At 40.5% G+C, this 26,439-nt stretch overlaps 1 protein-coding gene across 28 annotated transcripts in view; it reads right to left on the bottom strand.

Moving 5' to 3' along the window:
• NEB (nebulin) overlaps positions 1-26,439 on the bottom strand; it is a 181,844-nt gene that overhangs the window by 55,761 nt on the left and 99,644 nt on the right. For 27 of the 28 annotated variants that reach the window (XM_067549447.1, XM_067549453.1, XM_067549452.1 and 24 more), the window contains exons 89-111: positions 23,884-23,991; positions 22,793-23,104; positions 20,066-20,269; positions 19,717-19,821; positions 19,013-19,117; positions 18,605-18,916; positions 17,372-17,476; positions 17,003-17,101; positions 10,123-10,224; positions 9,800-9,907; positions 8,131-8,442; positions 7,883-7,987; positions 7,693-7,797; positions 7,042-7,146; positions 5,943-6,050; positions 5,739-5,852; positions 4,599-4,796; positions 3,451-3,555; positions 2,870-2,974; positions 2,673-2,777; positions 2,173-2,280; positions 1,063-1,176; positions 513-710 (exon numbers count right to left, since the gene is read on the bottom strand). In XM_067549447.1, coding sequence (XP_067405548.1) covers positions 513-710; positions 1,063-1,176; positions 2,173-2,280; positions 2,673-2,777; positions 2,870-2,974; positions 3,451-3,555; positions 4,599-4,796; positions 5,739-5,852; positions 5,943-6,050; positions 7,042-7,146; positions 7,693-7,797; positions 7,883-7,987; positions 8,131-8,442; positions 9,800-9,907; positions 10,123-10,224; positions 17,003-17,101; positions 17,372-17,476; positions 18,605-18,916; positions 19,013-19,117; positions 19,717-19,821; positions 20,066-20,269; positions 22,793-23,104; positions 23,884-23,991 — 3,342 coding nt within the window. The remainder of the gene's footprint in view (positions 1-512; positions 711-1,062; positions 1,177-2,172; positions 2,281-2,672; positions 2,778-2,869; positions 2,975-3,450; positions 3,556-4,598; positions 4,797-5,738; positions 5,853-5,942; positions 6,051-7,041; positions 7,147-7,692; positions 7,798-7,882; positions 7,988-8,130; positions 8,443-9,799; positions 9,908-10,122; positions 10,225-17,002; positions 17,102-17,371; positions 17,477-18,604; positions 18,917-19,012; positions 19,118-19,716; positions 19,822-20,065; positions 20,270-22,792; positions 23,105-23,883; positions 23,992-26,439) is intronic. The other variant, XM_067549477.1, reaches the window with a different exon arrangement.

The raw sequence follows: 26,439 nt of genomic DNA, 5'->3' as shown, positions 1-26,439 counted from the left end.
GCTCACAAACGATACTTGCATATTCTACTGGGGCCACTGGATTTGCAGAAACACAGATGCCATGGCCCTTCCTCTGGTCTACTTATGCAGAGCAATCATGGAGGGCCTTTTGCCTTGAGTCAACCCCCCCCCCACAGCATCCAAGTTTCCAATAGCATTCCCAGCACTATTGATTAATTACTTTGGGTAATTTACAGACATAGCATAGGATGGAGTTTGGAGAATTGGCTGAACTGGTAGAGTTGCAATGCAGTGGTCTTATGTCTATAATGGCGACAGACCACACTGTACCTGTTCAGCCTGACCTAAGCTAAAGACCTGTGGTATAATCAATGTTTGTAAAAAAGTCTTGGGCAGCTGTCATGTGCAGACATTAAACAAGGCACAAATATTGCAATCTCAAGACATTCCAACATTTTTTTGCAACACCATTTCACTGAACACGGACAGAGTCCAACAGGAGAAAACTTTTTGAAAGCTGAACAGTGACCTAATATAGTTTGTAGGCTTACTTCACTGAGCTGGTCAGTGACTTTTCGAACATGAGCATTGATCTGAAGGTCTGGTAGGCAGGTCCACTCATGGAGATGTAGGCGATAATCAATTTCACTGACTTTCTTCTGTGTGGCCTTAGCAGCTACTATGTCTACCATGTCTGGAAGAATGTGGATTTTGGCCTTGTTCTTTTCATAGACTTCTTTGTACAGACGCTGTGAAGTTAAAATAATATGTTGATAATGTGAGAAAATAGTCTGGCACATTATACTAAATTGCTGATTTTCTTATGCAATAGAAGTTAGAACAAACACTCTCATGTTATAAATGCGTCCTTAACATCGTAAATTTTGTAGGGTAGATGGGACCTTGTTCTACAGACACATTACCAAGGGCTTAGTCACAAAAAGACAATTTAGTAGAACAAACACAAACATATTTCTATGCGTATTGGAGAAAGTTTAGTAATATCAATAGTTGCCACACATATTTAAATATGAAATCTTGATTAATGTATGTGGATGCTATAACTATCAGGAGAATTTAAATTTAAAAGAAAATACTTACATCAATGTTAAACTTGCCAACTCTAAGGCATCTTGCTGTGTTGGGATCATCCTCAACACTTCTGGGTAGAGTGTAAAGTGCTTTAAACTTATCATATTCCTCCCGATACTTGACCTAAGCAGAGACAAGAAAAGGAGCTAAAATAATTTTCTCCAGTAAGACAACTACATCTGTAAAGCCAAATTCATCAGTGATTGAAGTGGGCACAACTTCAATGAGATCAGTGGAGACTGAAAGCAGTTCAGGGCAGGGACTTGTCTTCTGTTTTATCTGCACCTATGATGCCATATAGAAATGATAACTTCCAGGTGAATTTTGCATAATAGCAGGAATTAACAAACTGATTCATTTGTTGTAGGAAAATGGTTCCAGCTCTTTATATTTATAGAGGTAGATGTAAAAATGTTTAGCTAGGGAATTATCTGTTATGGGTCTCAGTTCAGCAAAGCATCTAAGCACGCGCATAAATCCATCCATACTCAGCAAAGCACTGAAGCACATTTGTAACTTCAAACACATGTTGAAGTGCTTTGCTGCATAGGACGGATTGCAGAATCAGGCCCATCTAGCATGTGTCTTATATAGTGATTGTCAGGAAAAGCTTTCCAACAGTACCGTAAAACGTGAATTTTGCTCATGAAAAGATTAATCAAAGAAATAGGTCTTTAGTTGATCCTGTGTGGTTAAACTCACCAAATGTAACAGTATCTCAAATTCAAATCTAACCAGGGGTTTAGATCCTGTTGCCTTATACGTAAAAATTGGAAACATAAAAAGCTTAGAAGTTGCTGAAAGCAAACTTTAGCTAAGGATATAAGAAGCCAGTTGTTCATTGAATTATTTGGTAGAAATTGAGGCGGGGGGGGGGGGGGTCTTGTTTAGAGCAAGGATCAAGTTGCGGTCAATTGATAATAAGGCTGCTGTGGGAGAAGTAATTACTTGCATGATTGACTGCGTACCTACTCGTAGATACACATTTGAAATAAAAATAAATAGTAATATTAAAATATTTTTATAGATGTACTATGTAAATGCAAAGCAGAAAAGAGCTGTATTGATAGCGTTAATGATCTGCAAAGATAGAGAAGCTTAAATATTTAGTTCACTTACATTACTAGCATTATGCTTCAGTTCTTTGGCACGAGACAGAGATACGGCATCAGATACCATTTTGTAACCAGTGGCTTTCACTTTATCCCAGGCTTCCTTGTACAGGTTCTGAGTAGGGATACAAAGATCTCCAAATATGTTTTTCAAAACTCTTACATAACACACAGTGTAGAAAAGCAATCAAAATCATTTGTATCTGAACTTAAACCCCTGCAGACTCTGAACTCATACTCAAGCCCCAGAGACTGTATGTTGGTTCAAAATAATCGCCTACCAGACCCAAAAGCTCATTCCAGGGATGATAAAAGCCAGCTGTTCGTCCATTGGAGCCCAGTCTCTTGCAAGCTTTGCACCCGGATTTATGTGTGCTTTGATACAGGGAATCAACTTACCAACACACTGTATTTTGCTTAGCATCTGGAACCAAGAAGTTTGCAAAATCTAAATAAACCTCAGCACACTAGCTCCTTGAAAGAAACAAAAGAGTTAAAAACACTCACATTGCTAAAAAGATGTTTCAGATTTTGGGTTCTTTCGTGATCCACTGTTTCTACCACCGTTGTATATTTGTCCTTAATTTGATGATAATTTTCTTTATATTTCACCTTTAAGAAAGATTGAGTGATTAATTCACTGTAATTTAACTATGTGTGGGAATGGAGAAAAGCTTCTGGATGGAACAAAGGGAATGACTCACCTCACTAGCTTGGATGCCGCTCTGGACCGCAGTCACATAAAGCGGTGTATCAGTAACGGAACTGTAGTTCTGCAAATTCTCTTTTCCTGCAGCTGTGTATTTCAGCTAAAAAAACACAGACAAAAAGTGTTCTGAGAATAACTAGACTTGCTTCCCTAGGAACTTCAATCATGTTTTCCTGGCCCCATCAGCCATCTATTCCCTTTGTAAAAATAGGTCTCCATATATTGGGAGCTGGTCATTCCATATGAAGAACTTTCAGCAGTGGAAAGTCCACATCTAAGCAGACTAAGCTTGTGATCTTCAGACTAAAACAAACTTGCTTGTTCAGATTCTGGAAAACTGCTACCCTTTCCATTTCTCCTTGGTTCTCTGCTTTTCTCAATAACAAGAGGAAATAATGACATCTCTGTGAGATAAGCCTGAAACACTAGATTACATATTTTTATTTTGCGGATCTAAAGTATACTATACAGCATCAAAGCCTGCTCCCACTTATGCTGGTGTAAACCCCAAGGAAATGTAAATGAAATAAAAATGTGGTCCACAAGTCTCTTCTTATCTGAGGAAGATTTGCTTACTTGGCTTTGGAGATCATATGATTTCTTAGCATGCAGGATTTGTGGAGTGTCCCAAACATAGCATCCAATTCCTTTCAGCCAAGTTAAGTCATCTTTGTACACAACCTGAAGAAAAGAAAAACTAAATCAGTTCCCAGGAAATGTGTACCCTACCTGAAATGTGGTAATTGCATCTTCCCCATATGAAACCAGTGTCTCCTACATAGCAAGGTAGAATTTTTCTATTGGCTGTGACCCAGTGTTGTTCACTGATTAAAATCAGTTTTGAAAGTTTATATCTGAGAATGAAGAAAAGTGTTCAATATCACAGTTAGTCTGTGTCATTTTCAGCTTTTTCTACAGGAATTTATGAGAGAAGTAAAACAAAGTGACAATCCACAGTATATAAAGTCAGGTTATTAAAATGTAACCAGACCTTCTTGGGTAAAAAAGACCACTTCATATTGATTTAAGAGTATAATTATATGGTCAGCTAAATCAGTGCTTTCCAACCTTTTAGGTCAGCTGTACCACTTTACTGATCCTTGATCCCTATCCATGGTGCAGCACTCCAGGGTGGCAGGCCACAAGTAAGCCACTTTTGCACTCCTCTGAATCCAGGCATTTCTGGGGGCTTTTTTGGCCCCAGTGTGAGTTAGAGCAGTCCAAAGGGAGCATTCTGGTGCCTGAGGATCACTGTAGTGCAGCAGTGCTCTGACCACACCTTGTACTCCAAACATGCTCCCTGCGCCAACACGGGTCATTAGGAGCTACTGGCACGTTTGCATAATAGAAGCAGTGTGGGGAGCTGACAGCCCAGGCTCCCAGAGGGTTGCCAGCAGGTTTGTGTGTTTCTGTAGGGTCTTACCAAAGCTCACTGAAAGCAATGAGAAAAAAACTAATGTGGACTCCAGTAGATTGAGATTAGGCTCATAAATCTTTACTTTTTTCCAATTTTCAGACCAAATAATAAATAACAAGCTCATGAAAAATCCTTTGAGAAATTGTTTAAAGCCCATCTGAATGTTATGGTAAATTCAATTAAATGATGTTATTAAGCAATTTGGAAGCATAGTTATTAATTTCACAGATAATTACTTTAAAAAAAATCACTTGGCCAGAAGGCTTGTGAATTATCAGAACTTGGAATGACCAAACAGTGTACATACATCACTCAAAATCTCCTGAGCTTTCTTGGCCACAATAACATCATTTTCTTCAGGTGAACAATTCCAGTGGTGGAGGTAGGTTCGGTACTCAAGATCACTGAGAATATATTGGCACTTTTTAGCCAACAGGTGATTCAACATGTCACTTGGAATATGGATGTCTGCCTTGGTGTCTTCATAATTCTTTCTGTAGGCCAGCTGGAAAGGAAGTAAAGGAGAGAGAGTAAAAATGTGTATTTCTCAGGCACATATCTGACTACCACAGACTACTGGTTATAACACAGGACCAATCCAGCACCTTTTCAACTTAGTGGCAAAATTCCCATTGACTTCAGTGGGATCAGGACCAAGTCTATAATGCTAAAGAAATACTTAATTATTAAATTAACATTATTTTTAAAATTAATTCTATTGGAGTGCTACAAGAAGAGAATGACCATTGTCCCATTAGATTCACACAGCTGGTTAGAAAATGCATAAGACTTTTAATCTATGAGGCTGGGGAAACAACATTACTTGTGGTTACTAATACTCTTTTTGTTCTTCATTAGATCTTTTATTAACATATGGCTAGGTAGGTCTCCCTGTCTAACTGCATGAACAATATTAGTCACCCTATTTGGGAGATTAAAAACGTGAAGTGGAGAGGTTGTGATGGTAACAGTTTGACCAGTGTATAACACTTTCTAACTAAAACCCTGATAATGTTAACAGGCCTGCTGCTACACTAGGGACATACAAATGCTGCTAGCTAACACTCAACTCTAATCAGAATCCTCTATTACGCTCTGGTAGCCTGAGCAATATGGTACCTCCGTTTGCTCAGATTTAATACACTGGTGAACAGTCAAAGGGTATGTCTCCCCCTATTCTAATATATCTAAACTTTTATTACTAATCTCTTAGTTTCCTAGCTTCAGATATAATTGTTTATCCCTAGTTAAATAGTCATGGGTCAGAAAAGATATACCAATACAAAATAATGTTATGATTTCATCAATACAATAGCATTAGACAGATGTTAAATCTTAAAGGCTTTCCATGTGCAACTCCCTAACGTGGATGGGAGGACTGTAGGATCAGAGTCTAGCACACATTAAATATGGAAAAGAGAAAATATTACAAGAAAAAAGCCCTTACCGCACTCCTTAGTTTTTGGAAAGCTAGAGAATGAACGACGCTGGGGAATTCAGAGATATGCTTCCCAGCCAGGTAATGGCCCTTCTGCTTCTCATAGACTTCTTTGTATTTAAGCTGCAAAACATTCACATGGAAATTGTTGAGATCATTAAAATAAGCAATGCCACAAAGAAGAGAAACAATTATAAGGAGATTCATACTAACCTCACTGTTAATATAATCAGCATGCTTAGCTCCAACAATAGGGATGTACTCTGGAGGCAAAGTATAGCCTATGGCCTTACCAGTTTCCCATGAATGTTTATATAGTTTCTAGACAAAGAAAAAAAAATATATGTTTTGATTAAATATACAGTACATTTTCCAGTAAAGATATCCACATTATCAATATATGTAGAGTCAGCTTCTTCTATGCTGAGTAGTACCTTACTCCACAAATAGCCCCAATGAAGTCAGTGGGATCACTCACCAACTAAGGTGTTTCTCAGTGTGAATAATGGGATCAGAATCTCCACGCAAATACAGCAAAGCACTTGAGCATGAACTTAAATTTGAGTACGTGCTTGAATCCCAGTGCTTTCCTGCATTGGGGCTTTGGCCTCTAATGTTTATATCCATGGAGAAACAACCCTTTTCATAATTTAAACATTAAGCCTGGTAGAAAAGTACTAGCTGGAATAGGTAAAGATGTATATCTAGATGTACACCTCACAAACATGCAAACCTTCCAAGTCCTATTATTAGTATTTATTTATGGTAGTCCCCACTATGTGGCGGGTGTTTTCCAGACAGATGCTTAGCATATCTTAAATACTATAAACATAATTTAGGGCTAGAAAACCCTTACTCATATTGATGAGCAGTTACTCACCCATTAAAGGGGGCTACTCACATGAGTAACTGCTCAGCAATGTGAGTAAAGGGTTCACAATTTGGCCTTGAAGTGGTAAATAAAACTAAGTTTCATCAGTATTATACCCAGATGTTTCACAAAATATAAAACATTTTTCTACATGCAAAATATTTATAATAATAATACACATAACCCATGCAGAGCACTTTTCATCAGTAGATCTCAAAGCACTCTACAGAGGAAGGTAAGTACCGTTATCCCTATTTTATAGATGGAGCACAGAAAGGAAGTTACTCGCCCACGGTAACTCAGGAGGCAATAGCACAGTCAGGAATAGAACTCAGGTCTTCTTAGTCCAGTGCTCTATACACTGGGCAGTGACAATTAACATTAATATATAATAAAATTAAGTTTAGTCAGCTGTTAGATATACTGTTTACCAAATCTTACATCGCTGTAGAGTTTAGACATCTCTTTGGTGTGATTCAACACTGGAGTATCATCAGAACCAATGAAGTGGCCTCTATCAAGGTTAAATGTTTCTTTGTATTTCAGCTAAAGAAGAAAATAAAGACGGTTAATGACTTATGGGAAATAAATTAGTTGATTGGTCTGCTTGTGAGAAGCAGGTGTTTACTGCCATTTGCACTACCTTATCTGAATTATATTATCTAGTATATACCAATCACTCTGGGACAAGGCAAGTATCATCATAATGGTACATCAAAAATTTCATATATTACTCTAAGGATATGAAAATTCTTACTCTGCAGAAATATTTTAGCAGGTGTTCTATAAATACAGCCACTATCATAAAACATACTGTACTGGCTTCACCCAGAACAGAATTATATTTTAATAATGTAAGCAAAATATATAGAGACTCTGATTATTGGAAATCTTAAATTGTCTTTAAAAATGCAAAATGTAATGGTACAGTAATACTGTGTTGTTCACTTATTTAACACATTTACCAAACAAAATTCCAGCATTAATAATATCAGTATAGCGTTAACCATAGACCACATACTAGTAGTAATAATCAAGCCATCTAATAATTTTGCTAATACGTTGTTATACTTTCAAAAAAATAATGCTTACATCACTCTGATTGATAGAGTTGATCTTCGCCAAAACAACGTCCGGAGTATCAACCACACTTGTGAATTGGGAATAGTTATCAAGGGCTGCTTTCATATAGGCTCTCTGCAAGGAGGCATAACAAAATATTCTTAAACACTGTGCACTGGAAATAGGAGGTAAATTTGTACTTGTGAGAACTTTCACTCACCTTATTTATTAACTCTTGGGCATTCTTAACTCTGTTATGTTCCACTGAATCCAAAGGAATCCACCCACAACCCCGAATCCATTCCAGATCAGATTTGTAGATATTCTGAAAACATGAAAACAAATTAAACAGACAAAAGTCTGGATTAAGCCAAAGTGAAATATTTCTGGTTTTTTAAGCTCATGTGGCCATGTACATAAAACACTCAAAGAATCAAAATCATGTAATATAAATATATAATCACTTACATCACTCTGTAGATCATAGGCCTTCCTTGCCTGGATGCAATCATTCTGGTCAGGGTGACATGTCCATTCATGCAGGTACTGCCGATAATCAATATCACTGACCAATGTCTGGCATTCCTTGGCCGCCAAGACTGATATCATATCCGCAGGAATGTTAATATTGGATTTCGATTTGTGATAAGCTGATTTGTACAATCTGTCATTCTGAATCTTGCCTGCATGCTCAAACCACACCAACTTGGGATCTTCTCTCATACTTGGAACACCTACATAGTGACCTCTGTGATGAACATACTCAGCTTTGTATTGCAGCTGACGAGGGGAAGGAGAAGAGATATTTAAATGTCAGCATTTAATACTGAACTGAATACAACTGAACCTGTTTGTTCTCTTTCTACCCTGTAAAAATCTATATTTTCTTCAACATCAGGAATAAATGGAACCCTGCTATATAGGCAACATGCTGCTAATTACAGCTTAATTTTTCAGTACATTACAAGATACAAATACTATAAGATGAGGTGAGTGATAATGTTAGGATATATATTCCTCCCTCTTTAATGGAAATATTAATATCTAGCTTAATTTGCTGCCTCCTTTTGAACAAGAGATACAGCAACTTTTTCAGCACAACTGAAACACCTTGTGGTTACTTTGCTCACAATTGCATATAACCACAGCTTTCTAAATAGCTTGAAAGAAAGAATTTGAAAATTGCATCAATAGTTTGCCAAGCTGTATTTATAATTCTACTCCAAGCAAAGTTACTTGTTTTATTTAGGAATGTGTATATTCAGCTATTAACAAGCAATCATGTCATACATTCAGTGTTTTATGTCCAAATCCTTTGTGTATTTGATCTTACAGATTGTTTACCACAAAGTCTCTTGTAATCCTTCTAAAGATGGCCACCAGAATTCCACCTTTTGCACTACATGTGTGTATGGGGAAAAGGAAAGTATCTCTTTAAGGGACAGGCTGGAGTCTATAGCCTGGGGGTCATCAAGAAGGTCCTGCCCTGCCCTGGGGCTGAATTATATAAATAAGAATGGGAAGCAGAGTAGGGAGGGGAGAGGAGTAGAAGCCAGACAACCTGCAGTTGGTGGCAGTTCCTTTCTCAGGGGACAAGCTTAACCTGACTCAGAGACTTCGGTAAGGAGTGTAAGTTTGGAGAACCTGAATCTGAGTACTGATGAAATATTTATTAGAAGAGAATATGGTGTCTGATTAATGTGTGTTGGCTTCTTCTTGCCCTGGACTGAATCTACTGCTGCTCTACTTGGAGAAATTAAGGTGGGGCACACCTGCAGTGCCATAACAGACCTTCACCTTTACACATTTGCACAGCATTCACTGTTCTCTGAGGCCAGATTCTGAGGCCCTTACTTGACTTCAGAGGGACTATTAATGGAATAAGGTGAGTAAGTGTATCAGAACCTGGCCCTTCACTGGCAGTACCCCCATTAGATAAACCAAGATTGATACTACAGACAGCTAGAGGGGAGTGGGCCGGAGAGGCCACTGAAACAAAGCCAGGGGTTGGCTGTCACTCAAGCCTTTTGAATATGAATTATTGAGGTTGTGAGTTTGCAGGTTTGCCTTCAGTATTGCCAGGCCCCAACCAATCTCTTGCTGGAGTCACATGATTACTTAAAAAGTACACCCTTACATCACTTTGGACATCACCGGAGTGCTTGGCATGACGGAGCTGCACAGCATCAGGAGGTAAAAGATAATCAGTAGCTTTCTTTTTCTCCCAGCTTTCTTTGTATAGGTTCTATAGGAAATAAAACATGAAAGAAAGTTAAAATCAAGAATAAAACCACTATAACCACTGGATATGTAACCATATAAAATGTTAGAAACTGAGATTCTGACTCCAGGACATTCTTAGAAAGACAATCAGTGAAGTATTGTACATTCTCCTAATAAGTTATTATTGTGACTAAAAGTTGCCGGATAATCAAGTATTTCCAGGTGGAGAACACATACCTGGTTAAGAATTCTGGCTGCCTCTCGGGCCATTTCTTGCTGTGGTGTGTCTGTTAGAGTATAATTTGACTTGATGGCATTCCAGTCTTGGTGGTATTTAATCTGGAAAAGAGGATTTATGGGATAAACGCATTGTAAGGTCATCACAACAGTTAGGAAATGTAACATCATGACCCCGATTATACATATGAAATAATGTATAAGGATTATAATTGTCTACATTTTCAGGGCCAAATTCCACAAGACACCCACCCATACAGACAGACATTAAAAATGGAGGAAGTTATGTAAGAAAGACAACTTCAGGATCATGGTCCAAAGCCATGAACCTTTGGAAGGATGTTCCAATTTGTACTGTTGAAGGAAATAAAATGCTCATATTGGCCTGTTTTCCTCTAGTGGGAGACACACTGAATAAAAGTTGCATGGGCTCCTGGATAGTGGGGTGGGTCATGTCATGCCCACTGTCCAGTTCCTCATATGCCGACCTTCAGGCCTTCAAAATTGTCAGCAAAATGTGCATTCTGCCTGCACACAACTTATTCCAGTCACAAAATGTCAGAGCTTCTGTCCTGGCTGTTCTACCAGCAGAGACGACAGGCGAGAGATAAGTGCTCTTGCTGATGCCAATGGTGAAGGGACTGTAGGGGAACTACCCAGGGTTTCTCATATGGCAAAGTTCACAATGGTGGGAAGGAATCACTCTTCCTCAGAAGCCAGTACCTTTCAGTGCAAAGTAAAGAATGGATATCAACTTTGTAACTGTTGTTCTTCAAGATGTGTTGCTCATGTTCTTTCTGAATTAGGTGTGTGTTGACATGCTGGAACTTTTTCCCCTAGTGGAATCCGTAGGGCCGGCTCTAGTTCCTTCTGCAGCGATGCACGAATGCACTCGTACATAGGGCGCTGCCGGCCCCCCTCTCTTTCAGTTTCCTGTTGCCGGAACTCCAACAGAGGGGAAGGATGGTGGGTTGTGGAAGGGCCATGAGCAACACATCTCAAAGAACAACAGTTACGAGGTAAGTAACTGTCCTTTCTTCTTTGAGTGTTTGCTTGTCCTTTCTGAATTAGGTGATTTACCAGCAGTACCTCTGAAGGCGGGAAGGAGTTCATGGGCTTGACGATTGCACCACCGCTCTGCTGAATCCCACGTTATCCCAAGCTTGCCGAGTGATGGCACAGGGGGACGCAAGGATATGGTCCAAAGACCATATAGCGGCTCTGCAGATATCCTGTATGGGCACATGAGTGAGAAAGGCTGCCGACAATGCTTGCACCCTCATAGAGTGGGCTGACAGTGATGCTGGGGGTACTGCCCCCACCTGTTCTTAGCAGGCCCAGATGCAAGCCATGATCCACAATGAGATATGCTGTGAGGATTCTGGGCATCCTTTTATGTGCTAAGCAACTGCAATGAAGAGCTGCATAGAGCAACAGAAGGGCTTGTTCCTGTCAATGTAGAATGCCAGAGCTCTTCTTACATTGAGAGAATGGAGACATCTCTCCTTTCTGGAGTTGTGTGGCTTTGGACAGAAGACTGGCAAAAAGATGTCCTGATTGACATGGAAATGAGAGATTACTTTCAGTAGAAATGCTGGGTGCAGTCATAGCTGGACCTTATCCTTGTAAAAAGCCGTGTAAGGGGGTTTTGAGGTTAGGGCTCTAATCTCTGATACCCTCCTTGCAGAGGTGATGGCCACCAGAAACACTAACTTCCATGACAGGTGCGTGAGTAAGCACAAAGCCAGTGGCTCAAAGGGCAGTCTAGTGAGCCGTGAAAGAATGAGGTTCAGTTCCCATTGAGGAATCAAGTCTCGGAGTGGAGGAAAGAGCTTCTATAGTACTCATAGGAATCTGGCTATCATGTAGTGTGAGAAGATCATCCTACCTTGAACAGAAGGGTAGAAGGCCGAAATTGCCACCAGATGTACTTTAACAGACGAAAAAGTGAGGCCTTCTTGTTTCAGGTGAAGCCAATAGTCCAAGATTGTCTGGATAAGCGCTTTCGTTGGTGAGATGTTCTGACACGCAGCCCAGCAGCTGAAGCACTTCCACTTAGCCCAGTAGGACACCCTGGTGGAGGGATTTCTACTTTTCAATAGAATCCTTTGAACCTGACCGAGCAGTGCTGCTCTTCTGTACCTAACCATGCAGTTTCCACATTGACAGGTGCACGGAATCCAGGTTCGGATGCAACAGCTGACCCCGGTCTTGGGAAAGGAGGTCAGGCCATAGTGGGACCTTCCAAGGGAGGGCCATCGATAATTCTAGCAACATCCCAAACCAATGCTAGCGAGACCATGCTGGGGCTACCAGGATGACCCGTGCCCTGTCCCTCTTGATTTTTATTAGGACCTTGGAATCAGGGGAAAGACGTACATGAGGTTGCGCGACCATGACAGGAGAAATGCATCAGTCAGAGAATGTTGTCGAGTCCGTGGAAGGAGCAAGAGAGATTGCATTTCCTGTTCCCAAATGTCGTGAAGAGGTCCACATGGGCAGTGCCCCACTTTCAGAGGATAGAGTCAGTCACCTCCGGATACAGTGAACACTCGTGGTAAGAGTAAAAGGCCCTTCTTAGGCAATCCGTTAAAGCATTCCTGGCCCGTGAAAGGTGTACTGCCTCTAACTGAATGCAATGGCTCACACAGAGGTCCCAAAACTGCAAGGCCTCCCAGCAGAGGGTTGAAGATCTGGTTCCCCATTGCCTATTGATGTAGAACATTGCCACTGTATTGTCCATGAGGACCCGTGCAGTTTTATTGAAGAGGTGGGGCAGGAACTCCTCGCATGCCAATCGGACTGCTCTGAGTTCTTTTACATTGATGTGGAGAGCTCTCTCATCCTCAGACCATAGACCCTAAGTTCAAAGTGCTCCCAGGTGGGCTCCCCACCCTAGATCCGATGTGTCTGAGACCAAAGATAACATCGGCCTTGGGGCTGCAAATAGAATTTCTAACTGTCCACCAGGACAAGAGTTGAGTATTCGTGGGGGAATGGTGAGTATTCTGTCCAGATGGTGTCTGGACGGGGAGTATATTGATGCTAACCACATCTGCAACGGTCTGAAGTGTAGTCTGACATTCCAGACCACGTAAATGCAGGCTGCCATATGTCCCAGGAGGCTGAGGCAATCCTTGCCGTGGTCAGGGGGTGGGCCAACAGCCGGGCTATGAGATCTGATATTGCCCAAAATCTGACATCTGGTAGGAGCACTTTGCCTTGCGTAGAGTCTAGGACTGCACCAATAAACTCTATCCTCTGAACTGGTATGAGCATTGACATCTGTTTGTTTATTAACAGGTCGAGCTCTCGACAGGTGTCTCGCATGACCTTTATGCCGCACTGAACCTGCAATCTCAACTGACCTTGGAAAAGCCAGTAAAGGAAGACTTGTATGCCTCGACGTCTGAGGTGGGCTGCCACCATCGCCATGCATTTGGTAAACATCCACGGTGCCGTGGACAGGCCGAAAGGAAACACTGTGAACTGGAAGTGCTGGTTGCCTACTGTGAAGTGCAGGAATCTTCTGTGCCATGGGAAAATGGAAATATGCATCTTGAAGGATGAGGGCAGCAAACCAGTCACCTGGATCCAGAGAGGGAATAATGGCAGCTAAGGAGACCATGCAGAACTTCAATTTCCTAAGATATTTGTTGAGATCTTGCAGGTCCAGAATGGGCCTCAGCCCTCCTTTTGCCTTTGAAATTAAAAAGTAATGGGAAAAGAAGCCTCTCCATTTTAGATATTCGGGAACCCTTTCCACTGCGCCCATCCGCAAGATGGTCTGAACCTCTTGTGTGAGTAGTTGTTCATGAGAGGGGACAGGAAAGGAGGGTGGGGTGGGGTGGAAGGGAAATAAACTACACGGTGTTACCAGCATCCACCGTGCTTAATACCCATTAGTTCGATGTTATGGCTGACCTGGCTGGGAGGAATAGGGTGAGGGGGAGGAAAAAAGTTTGGAGTCTGGATCTCTGGTGATGGCTTGTAGGTCGCCCTCTGGCACACCCTCAAAAGTTTTGTTTCTCCCCCGAGGGGTGATGGCTCGAGCCCGATTGGTGGGCAGAGGCTGGCAAATGGCTCTGGTGGCATTTAAACCCTTTGTTTTTCTTCCTATAGGGTTCTCCCCGATGATGTCTTCCAAACCTTTGTGCTTGGTATGGTTTGAAATGTCTTCTGGTGGAAGAAGGGATGTACAGACCCAGGGAGCTCAGTGTGGCCCTTGAATACTTCAGTCCATGCAGCCTGGAGTCTGTTTGGTTAGAGAACAAAGTTGCACCATCAAAGGGGAGGTCCTGGATGGACTGCTGGACCTCCGCTGAGAGACTGGATGACTGGAACCAGGATACTTTCCTCATAGATACTGCGGAGGCCATAGATCTGGCTGTGGAGTCTGCAGCATCTGACGTTGCCTGTAGGGAGGCTCTGGCCACCATTCTCCATTCCTCCAGGATTGCCTCGAACTCCTGTCTGGAGGTTTGTAGCAGGGAGTCCATGAACTTTTCGAATGACTGCCAGATGTTAAAATGATATTGCTCCAACAACGCCTGTTGGCTGGATACCCTCAGCTGTCGGCTTGTTGTTGAATAAACCTTACGGCCAAAGAGGTCCAGTTTCTTAGCTTCTTTATTTTTAGGTGTAGAACTCATCTGGACCTCTCTGTCATGCTCATTGGCAGCCGCAACCATTAGCAACCCCAGGGAAGGGTGAGCGTAAAGGTACTCGAAACCTTTGGCCGGTACATAGTATTTCTTCTCTGCCCATTTACAAGTGGGGGGCAGCAAGGCTGGGGTCTGCCAAAGTGCCTTGGCCAGTTTTATTACCCTATCATGGACCGAGAGGGTTACCCTAGACGAGGCTGAGGATACCAGGATGCCGAAGAGTTCATTGACTGGTTTCTTGAGCTCCTCTATCTTCAGCCCTAAGTAGCTCGCTACTCCCTTTAACAGATCCTGGTGGACCCTGAAGTCATCTAGTGGGGCCGAGTGGAGGGCCCTGCTACTGCCTCATCTGGTGAAGAGGAAGAGGAGGCTTGTACTTGAGGGGGTGCCGGGTCCATTCCATGGGCAGGTAGCCTCTGATGGTCTGTCCGAGGGTGCCCCCTCCTGTTCTGAGTCCACATCTAAATCCAGTGCCACCCCGGGACTACCAAAGGACATGATACCGAGGTTCCCGCTGTCGAATAGATCTGCGGCTCTGCAATCTGCGGGTTCCAAAACTGCCAGGGACTGGGCCACTGTCCTTGAGGCTAAGGTCTCATCTGAGGCAGCATGGGAAACCCTGCCAGCCGGGTGGTAGGTTGTCCCTTCTGAGGGACTACAACTTCCCCTTTGGAGTCTGTGGAAGTGTCACTGGGTGACCATGGAGGGGCCAGAGCTGCATGTCACTCAACACCGCCTCTTGAATGTCGGTACTCCAGCATCAGGGACCAGTGACGGGAGCCCTCGCATTGGGTGTCCCGCAACCATGTCTTGTCCGTAGGCTTTCTGTAAGGACTTGGCGAGTGGTGCCAAGGCTCTGGGGATCTGCCTTGGGAGTCAGATCGGTGCTGTGGTCTTGGCAAAAGATGGCACTCTGGGGATGGGTGCTGGCATTCTGGGGATTGGTGCTGATGCGCTGGTGACCGGTGCCTGCCATCCAAGGACCGGAGACGGGATCCCAACCTTTCATGACTTAGTTCCTGGGACCGGCAACGTGGACCTGGTGACTGCTGATGGCCCAGCGAGCTGCACCCTATTGATGGGGAGCATTGTGGCGGTTTCCCCTTGACAAGCTCCCCAAAGGAGTAGTCAGCTCACAGTGTGCAGGCCTCCCTTTCTAAGGTGTAAGCAGCACCAGAGAAGCTAGGAGGTCCTTCATCACCTAGAATGCCTCAGGCGTGGTGGGGACCACCAGGTGATTAGGCCCACTGCTGCTTCCCAGGGTTGGCGGTGGTGTGGGCACTGGACTCAACACCTGTACAGGTGGAGATCCTCTCAATACCGATGCGGACAAGTGGCCTGACATGGGTCACACTGATGTCCCCATGCTCTTTTTAACTGGCTTTGATGCCAGCAAGCGTCCCGTTTCGATGTGGCCCTTCTTCAAACATTTCTTCAGCACCGGAGACGTTGAGTGGTGCCAGGCAGACACTGGTTCCAGGGGAGCACTTCTCAACAATGCCATACTGCTCAGTGCTGACTCTGACCTCAGTTCCAATGCTGGTCTAAGTGCGATTCCATTCAGATGGCCTTAAATCTAATGTCTCTGTCTTTTTTCGTTTGAGGGTGAAAACCTTCACAAATCTTGCACTTTTCCTGCACATGATCGTCTCTTAAGCACTTCAAATAGTTTTGGTGCAGATCACAGAGAAACATCGGCTTCTTACAAGAAGCGCAGGGTTTAAACCCTGGGGATTGGGGCATGCCCCAACCCTGGGATGAAGTACACAAGGCGAACTTCTAAACTAATAACAACTATGTACACTAGATTAAACAAGTAAACTACTAGGATTGTGAATATTTGCAAGAGTAAGAGAGTGTTCCCAGCACTGTCACGGGCGATAAGAAGGAACTGGAAGGAAGGTGGGGCTGGCAGAGCCCTATATACAAGCACATTCACATGCTGCTGCAGAGGGCACTAGAGCCGGCCCTACAGATACCATTAGGGGAAAAATTTCCGGCACCGGTGCATGTGGCACACACGCACCTATTTCAGAATGGACATGAGCAAGCACTCGAAGAAGAAGTAGATGAGTTCAGTTATACTCACATCAGTCACACAAATTCAAGAAATCCACAAGTATTGGGCCAGAATGTGGTTTGAGTGATTTTCTTGCTTTCAAAGATAAAGTCTTGCAGATACATTTAACAGCATGAAAATAAACCAATATACTTACATCACTACGAATTTCTCCACTTTGTTTTGCTGTGATATAATCAACTCTGTCAGCCACTGGAGTAAACTTGAGAGTTTCAGCTTTTGTGCGGTACTTTCTCTGCACAAGGGCAAAAAAAAGTGGAATTATAATTAAATTGTATTACAGTACTTTGTATCCAAACAGAACAATTCCATTGAGAGAAAGAAAAAGGAAAGACCAGAATTAATTTACAAGCCAATGCAAGAAAATATAGTGGAAAGAGCCAGTTTTTTATTACAAAATTTAGTAAAAGTAAAATGTTGATGCATTTACAAATTACAAATATATAAATATAAATATAAATATAAATATATTTATGAATATTTAACACTTCTACTTAATTATTACCTCATTCAAGAGATCTTGGACATGTTTGACATGGTTGATTCCAACAGAGTCATTTGGCATCCACCCAATTCCACGTAGCCATTCCAAATCAGATTTGTAAACAGCCTGTGGAGACAAAACAGAATCCAGGCCTTTAGTTTGAGTTCTCTGTCCCACACAGTGAGTTTAATAAATAATAGGGGTGACCCTGCTTGCCTTTAGCTTCCATTGATTTCAAGGAAAACATTACTGGGCTTAATATCAACGTGATGAATTTAGAGATCACATCTTAAACTTGGCAGCTAGTCTGGTAAATAATTAAGTTACACCAAGTTCCATAATCTATTTAATCAACTACTTATATGTAGTGTTCTTTAATAGTGTTCTGTCTTTTACCATTCAAACCAGAGAAAATCTATGCTAAATATTGACCATCTGTACCCTAAACACATTTTTATTGTAAAAACATAATTCATATGAGATCAATACAGTTTGTTATTAGATGACTTTAAATGTTTAGACACAACTGGCTGTCCATGGCACCATACCAGTGCATGTAAAGACCAATAAATGCACAAGATTAACTGTATTTCCTTAGTTTATACATTCCAATTTATAACAGTAATATGGTACTACAGGTAGAGATAAAGACAATTTCAAAGCAACTCTTGTATTTCTCAAGTGGTAAATATCTTTCAGCCTTTATATAATATAAGATAATATATAACATATAATTATATATTGTATAATATAAGATCATCTAATACATGCTATTACTATGCTTGCTCAGCAATTATCTAGTTTTTGTGTTTTACTGCTTAATTACTGTATGCCGTGTAGTTGTACCATGTCCGTCCCAGGATATTAGAGAAGTGGCTCAAAAAGATTGTCTCTCTCACCAAGAGAAGTTGGTCTAATAAAAGCTATTACTTCACCCTTTCATTTTAAAATTAATGCATTTACATTTACAGAATTAGAGTGCCTGTGACCTAATGTTTATCTCATGCATTGTGCTTGACTGAGTTTGAATGTAAGTTCTTTCATGGACCCTGTCTTTTAGTTTGTTTGGTAGAGAGCTATATATACTTATGATGCTACAGTAGCAATAATAATGGCTTAAAACTCATAAAAGCCCAATTTAACTCCAACTCAATTCAATAGAAAAACTCCTGTTGATTTCAGTTAGAGCTAGAGCAGACCCATATAGAAAAGGCAACATTATAGAAGGCAAAATAGGAATATTTGTTAACTCACATCACTCTGCAGTTGATAGGCTTTCTTAGCCTGTATGACATCATTCTGATCTGGCAGACATGTCCACTGATGCAGGTAATTACGGTAATCAATATCACTGACCAAAGTCTGACATTTTTTGGCAGCCACAATGGGTAGCATGTCCACTGGCACACTGAACTTTGTCTTCCACTTCTGAAAGTGTTTCTTGTATTCTAGGTCACTATGAAGCTTGGCTGCATGCAGGGCCCATTGGATTTTGTTATCTTCTCTTGCATTTCGAGTCCCAATATAGTGTCCTTTCTGCTTCTCATGATCTAATTTGTATTTATACTGAATACAGAATAAAGATCATCATGTAAATTACTAACATTTCTAAGGCTCTAGAAATGGATATGAAGACTAAAAAGGCCCTATTTCCATACTTACATCACTGGCGATTTCTCTTGAGGCTTTGGCTGCCTTGATTGGGATGGCATCAGCTCTCAAATCACAGCTCATCTTTACTTCATCCCAAGCTTCTTTATAAAGTTTCTATGAAGACAGAAAATTGTCCCATCATTTTTCTATTATTTTGACATTTGCAATCAATGAAACATGCTGTAACAATTGTGCATTTAAAGTAGCCTCATTAAAAAAAGTTCACTGGCACTTGTTCTTGTGCATTGCCCAGCATAACTCTGAAATAAAAGAAGTCTCCTGTTTCTTTACTGCAAATACAATGCAGTACTTCCAGCACTTTTAAGGTATAGCCTAAGGCACTACAAGCAGTACTGAACAAAAGTGATTGTAAAGATTTAGACGTTTGTTAAGCGTTAGCAATTTTCTTAAATCAATAAAATGTGTGGCTTCAATAATGCATTATGTTACAAATATTTAATGTGATACCAGGAAATTATCATAGGTAGCACCTAAGTATTCAGAAAAATTGTCTAAATACTTTAAAAATTATATTCATAGTGGAGGGGATGTTCAAAGCCTCACATGAGGATTGAACCCATGACTCTCCCAGTGACTTCAGTGGGAATCCACATGACTAAATCATGTACTTGGAAAAGACTTTAGAATCTTAAAATCCAGAGGATACAGATAATGTTTTATAGAAACCTAAGAAATCCTCTAGATATACTTACATTGCTAACATGAATAGCATTAGCCTTGGCTAGGTTGATTTCAGGTGTGTCTGGCATCACATGGATCATAGTCTTGGCCTTGTCCCAAGCTTCTCTGTATTTGGACTGTTAAAATAAAAAATTGTGTGAGGATATATGTTATAAATATGCCAGTCCTTTTGTATAACTTCACAGCACATGGGGCCAAAAGTCTGTCCAGAATTATGAACACAAAAGGTCTAAACTTCTGGAATACTTCTAAGGTTAACTTAAAATAAAAATAACCAATTTTACATTTTAGCAGCAAGATTTTCTTTAAATCATATATTGCAGTAAATTAATTTTATATTATAGGCATAAAGTAACATACGAGACTGGTTTGTATGGCATTAGTCTTAGCAAGGAGAACGTCTGGAGTGTCAACAATATTGGTGTATTTCAAACTTTCTACAGGTGTGCGGTACGCCTTTTCACTTAGGATGTCCTGGGCATTCTTCACTCTGTTCACTTCCACAGAGCCACTTGGCATCCAGCCAATGCCACGCAGCCATTCCAAGTCAGATTTATACAAGGCCTGTGTCGGATAAGGTAACAGAGGAACATAATTGTCATAAGTAATACCCTTAATTACTTTAATCCATACTAAATAATGTAGGTGACTAGTAAAATACTAAACACACTTGAGTTAGAGACTGAACCCCTTTTATTGACTTTCATAAAGTCAATTTATACTATTGACGGGGAGAGTGATTTAAACCAAAGTGATTGAAATCAGTTTTAAAATTTATTTATTTTTGTTCAACAAAGCAACCTTAAATGTTGGATAAATAATCTTTTCTTATCAAAATATGTTTCACATTTACAACAAAATGATTTATTAAATAGAAAGATTAACTGTAGTCAGTGAATTATACTGATTACTTCAGGTCAGCCTTGGAAAATTTTCAATCAAGCTCTTAATACACTAAATGACCTCTTGCACAGTATTTATAAAACTTGATGTCAGAAGTTAGATATTTTGCCCCTGATTTTTTTTTTATATAGAAATGTAGTCTTTAACTCAAAGTTTTTGATAGAATTTCATGGATTCAGCATACTTATTTTTTATTGAAATGTTTTAAGAGATTATAATAAGTTTAGGCCTTAATATATTTTGTATTAAATTCAGATTTCATTTTAAAACTAATTTATTTTTAAAAAGAGAAACCTAGTGATTTAAATAACAAAATTTTAAAAATCAATTTAAATTAAAACAATAATATTTTTAATCGACCTTTGACTATTGACAGTGTAACATACTGTGACGGGGCCAGCCCTGACAGCTATAGGAGGGTGCTGGAAGGCATATATCAGCCCCAGGTTTAACAAATCACTGTTCCCTGGGTAATACAGCCAGGGTTACTCCAGGTTAATTGGGTCACCCGAAACCAATTAAGGAGCTTGCCACAGCAGGTAAAAGCCTCTGTTTCTGGCAGGCAGGAGCAGCTGAGAGGGAGTTGAGTGGAGGAGCCAAGCAGAGTGGAGTAGAGCTGCTACAAGGTGTGGGTCTAGTGGAGGAGTGGAGCAGAGCAGAACTGCTACAAGGCTTGGAGCTAGTGTGGGTGTTGCGACAGCACACAGCCACGGGAGTTAAGGAAAAGCCTGTCCAGGCAAGGCTGGGGGACGCTGGCCCCCAAAACCCTGAAGGAGGACCACAAACAGGGGGGCTACGGACAATCAACCCAGGGAAGGTAGTAGCCCATAGACTAAGCTGTTTGAGGCTACTCCTCGCAGGGTCCCTGGGTCGGGGCCCAGGATAGAGGGCGGGACCGGGCCCCCCTTGCTCCCATCCAACCACACCACCGGCGTAGCTGAAGGGAGTGCAGACCCACGGGGCCAAATAGGCCTACCTCACCACAATACCACAATGCAAGGATCAGAATTTGTGTTGCTTACATCCCAGATATGCACACAGTGAGAACGTTGTGCAGAAACAGCCTCTGAGAAGAGGATTTTTGTCATGTCACTATTGAGTGACCATGTATTGTATGGCTGATGTGCTTGTCTAGAGGGATACAGCCATCATACTATGATGGGCCAGTGAAGGTGGATAGTGAAGTAGAAAGATCCTCCAAGAGTCCTCCCCTCAATATGTTCATAACTGAGCTTTGAACAACCACCATGAAAATCTACCAGCCCAACCACAAAAACTACTTACCCACCTTTCACCACGCTATTGGATGAACAAGAATAAACGGTTATGTTTTCATAACAGAGGGTCTGGAACCAGCCTGTATAACCCTAAAAGTGGCTGAGGGGTGGGCAGGGCCTGACACGAGATATATTGATCCAGATTCCAGAATATGCTGATTAGAAATTTAAAACTCACTTTGGGTAAAATATTCCCTCTAGTGCAGCTACTCACAGGAACACTGAGGGTTTACACTGCACTCCCTATGCCCATAAAGGGAATCTGACCCATTATTTCCCCCACTTTACAGATGGCAAATTCAACCAAAGAGAGGTCAACTGACTTGTTGACTGTCACACAGCTGAGTCAGACCTAGAACCAGTAACAATGACTCCTGATCTCTTAAACACAAACACTGCTTTCTTACGAATGTATTTCAAAGACAATCCAAAAGTAGAAACAGACAAACTGGGATGATAATGGATGCTGCATCAGCATCATGATCCCTCTGTAAAGAAAAGTTCATTGATGCTATATGAGTTGTTGAGACACAAAAGAAATGCTTCGAATAAAGCATACAAATCCTTGTCAGTCTTCAGACCACATTCTCCCACATATAGAAACAAACTCAGTATAAATTTACTAGTGTGTATAAAGCACAATAGAGTTACTAAGGCAACTGTTCAAGTATGCTAAAAGTGGCCACAAATAAGCACCGTGGAAATTTACAGCCAGGACCCAAATTTTGGGGGAAAAGAATTGGTACAACCACTGAAGAGCTGGTGAAGGAAAGAGAAACTGCAGAAACTCTTGGGGTGGGCAAATCCTGTGTAGTTATCATCATGTCACCTTGATGTGCCTCTAGAGCCTTATATCTCAACAGTTACTAATGTGGCATCCCCCACATGTATACACATGCCTACTTACATCACTTTGTAGGTCATAGGCCTTCCTTGCCTGGATCACATCATTCTGGTCTGGCAGACATGTCCACTGGTGCAAATACTGACGGTAGTCAACATCACTCGCTATTAATTGGCCTTCCTTGGCTGCCTGGACAGACACCATATCAACTGGTATATTGATCCTGGCCTTGGAACTGTGATAAGCCTTCCTGTACTCTCTGTCATTCTGCATCTTCAGTACATGTGCAGCCCATGCCAATTTGGGATCTTCCTTTGCAGTTCGGCATCCAATATAGTGGCCTTTCTGTTTCTCGTGGGTTTCCTTGTATTTGTACTAATAAATGTAGAAAGAAAACATTAGCAGAAATAGTTATGAATTGCCAGTCTACATTATCTAAAGCGACTCGTGATTTTGAGGGCTCAACTTGGGAGCCCATAAAGGATTTTCAGAGGATGTTTGTTCAGCACTTCTGAAATTCAGGTTCATTTTGGAGTCTCATGTTGGGCCCCCAAAAATTGACTCCCCAAATCACCAGTGACTTTAGAAAATGTGATCCATCTATCTTAATAGTTTCAAACCAGGATAAAACAAAAATATTTAATAATTCAGTCACTAGTTAAAATATCTAGCTATTTCAAAGGTGCTCCATTTGCTTTGTAAGGTTTATAAGCACTGTTACATTTTAGACCTTAACAGAAAACTTGAAAGTAGTAATGAAAAAAATAACACTCTTGAATTACGTCCTGGGAGCAGCAGAAATATAGTCTGTGCTTTAATTACTGCAAACGTTTGGTGGATAAAAGTTTACTGTATATTGCAAAGCAGTTCTCTAAACCTCTAATGAAACTTCTTTGATATGACAAATACAAAATACAATGTTCTGTTATCATTAATATTTTATTAGTAGCAAACTTTAAGACCTAAATAGAAAGAGATGATCAAGAAAGGATTTAAAATAATGCAAATATACAAGACAGCATGCTGTTCATAAATGAATACATAAAAGCTTTGAATTGAGCTTGGCTAGCTACACAGTTGTCTGCTGTGTTTAATACAAGGATGAATGGACATGGCCTTTCATGGAAATGAAATTGAAAGAACAGAGATTGTACCTCACTAGCAATGTCTCTGGAGGCCTTGGCATGTTTAATGGAAATGGCATCGGCTCTTAACTCATAATCTTTCATCTTGGCATCTTCCCAGGCTTGCTGATAATGTTTCTGTAATCAAAATTAAAGATCCAATTTTAGAATTAATTTCTCTCATAAAACATATTTTCCCAAGATTTATAGTATGGATGTTTTCATCTGATCTTTACAATTTTGTGGGTTATATAAATTATTCCTATCCCCTTAACTGATAATTACTAAGCATATATATGACACTGGGCCAGAAAGGGTTAACAGGCTGGAATGATACAAACTCAACCTTTAGGAACAGATATAAATGGTAATTCCTTGTAGATAGATAGTTAGCCAAGCCATGTTAAGTAAACCTAAATGTTGGAAATGCAAGTGTATATTTTTAGAAACTGGAGTAACTACTAATTATGTTTGTCTGTGTTTACTTGATAGAAGTTTCACAATATGATTTTATTAGCAGGTAGAAAATAAACTACTTTTCCTGTCTATCACTATATTCCATTTAGGGATCAAAAGAAGATATTAACATTTAGATGAAATTTGAATGTAACAATACCATTGTGTTATTTCTCTTTGAAGTTTGAGTAATAAATATCTATTAATAGGTGTATGCCTAGAAAATGAGTTTTACTTCAAAGACACAAATAATTACCTACTCTTGACCCAAGAATTACCTGCTGTGATGTCTGCTGTCAAGTGACTGTCATAGCCTGCTAAAAGACTATAAAAGAGGTTTGGGTCACAAGTCTACAATCCCAGCACCAAGTCTCACAGAAGAAATTATACAGACTATATCTGGACTATCTATTGGACTATAATCTGTGAAACTGATCCTGACAGAACTTTTGTAACATATTTTATTATCTCAATTTTGAAACTGACCTATGGACATTACTCTCATTTGTATGTACATGAACTTTTAACCAATATTCTCTCATTCTCTTTTTTAATAAATATTAGTTTAGTTAATAAGCATTGACTTTAAGTGTGTATTTGGGTAAGATCTGAAATATTCATTGACCTGATTGGTAATGTCACCAGTTCTTTGGGATTGGTAGAACTTTTTTACATGTGATGGACAAAATTTTTCAGTAATCTCCATCATATTTGACTTGGCTGTCTGGGGAGAAGACAGAGGGCCGAATGGCTTTAAGGGAACTGTGTTTTTGGTTTATGGATAATTAGTGAGGTAATCAGAAGCTGTTTATTGCTGGCTTGGTGAAGCTAATTTTTTAGAAATAGCCACCAGTATTTGGGTGTTTGCCTGCCCCATTCTTTGCAGTTTTGCCCTAAATTGAGCAATCTCAGTGGGCTCCCCTAGAGGGCAACTTCACAAATTTTGTGGGTTATATAAATTATTCCTATCCCCTTAACTGATAATTACTGAGCACATGTAATGATTAATTATATATGTCCCAAACCTGTAGTCTAATTCACAGAATCCTGTGCACATCTGCAGCTCCACTGACTGCAGTGAGACTCTGTATGGGCAGAAAGATCCACCCACACACACCATATGACAGGAATATGGCCATAGATGAAGCATATCAGATCCATTCACATTATGGGCCTGATCCAAAACCTACTGAAGTAATGAAAATTCTCATTCTCTTCAATAGTCTTTGGATTATGCCTTAAATTAGACTCACAGAGAAGTCACTGATCAATAATCTCATTAAAGTTTTGCTGTATTTATAGACTTATAGACTTTAAGGCCAGAAGGGACCATCATGATCATCTAGTCTGATCTCTTGCACATTGCAGGCCACAGAACATCACCCACCCACTCCTATAATAGACCCATTACCTCTAGCATTTCTGCTGAAAATGTAACATTTAATATGATCTTATAAATTAACACAATCAATATTAAAAGATTTAAAAATCACTTCGAAAAAATTATTGTCAAATTACCAACAAAAAAACAATCAAGGAAGTTGCAAATAAAAACCATGTAAGGTGTCCAAATGAAGCTGCAAAGAGCAACAATATTCAAAGGAATTTAACTGGTATATAAGATGGAAACAAAAGCTTGAAGTGTTCTCCCACTCTTCCAAAGATAGACAATTTTCTGGGCCACCAAGCCCAAGAATGTCATTGATTTTTTTCTTCATGGTGGGTGGGCCTAAAATATCTTGGTCAAACCCCAAAGTTCCTCTTTGGAAGTTGCCATAGAAAGGACAATTCATGCAAAACCAATGTGCTAAACTTTACGGCTACGGTTTTATTTTCCTTATCAACACATGGGGTATTAAACCAAACAAATAAGATGATGCTGTAGATATCATAGTGAGAGGCTCTATTTGAAAGTAATATAAGTGACAAGTACATGTTTAAGATCTTGGGCCAAAATCACTGCTGGAGTAAGTAAGCGAAACCTGTTGACTTCAAAGAAAAAGGTGAGAGAGAGAAGAACGTCACTGACTCCAGATTAATTAATCTGGCCCATTGTACTTCATGAACATTGTGCTCCTTAGCCATGTATTATGCTTAAATGAATCATAATACTTCATCTATACTATAACT

This window comes from Emydura macquarii, unplaced genomic scaffold (genome assembly GCF_026122565.2).
Source record: "Emydura macquarii macquarii isolate MOO-44397 ecotype Brisbane River unplaced genomic scaffold, CSIRO-AGI_Emac_v2 contig_1253, whole genome shotgun sequence".
In the NCBI taxonomy this organism is placed as follows: domain Eukaryota; kingdom Metazoa; phylum Chordata; order Testudines; family Chelidae; genus Emydura; species Emydura macquarii.
Note: the sequence above shows the minus strand (reverse complement) of the source record. Positions and strands in the feature narration are given on the sequence as shown.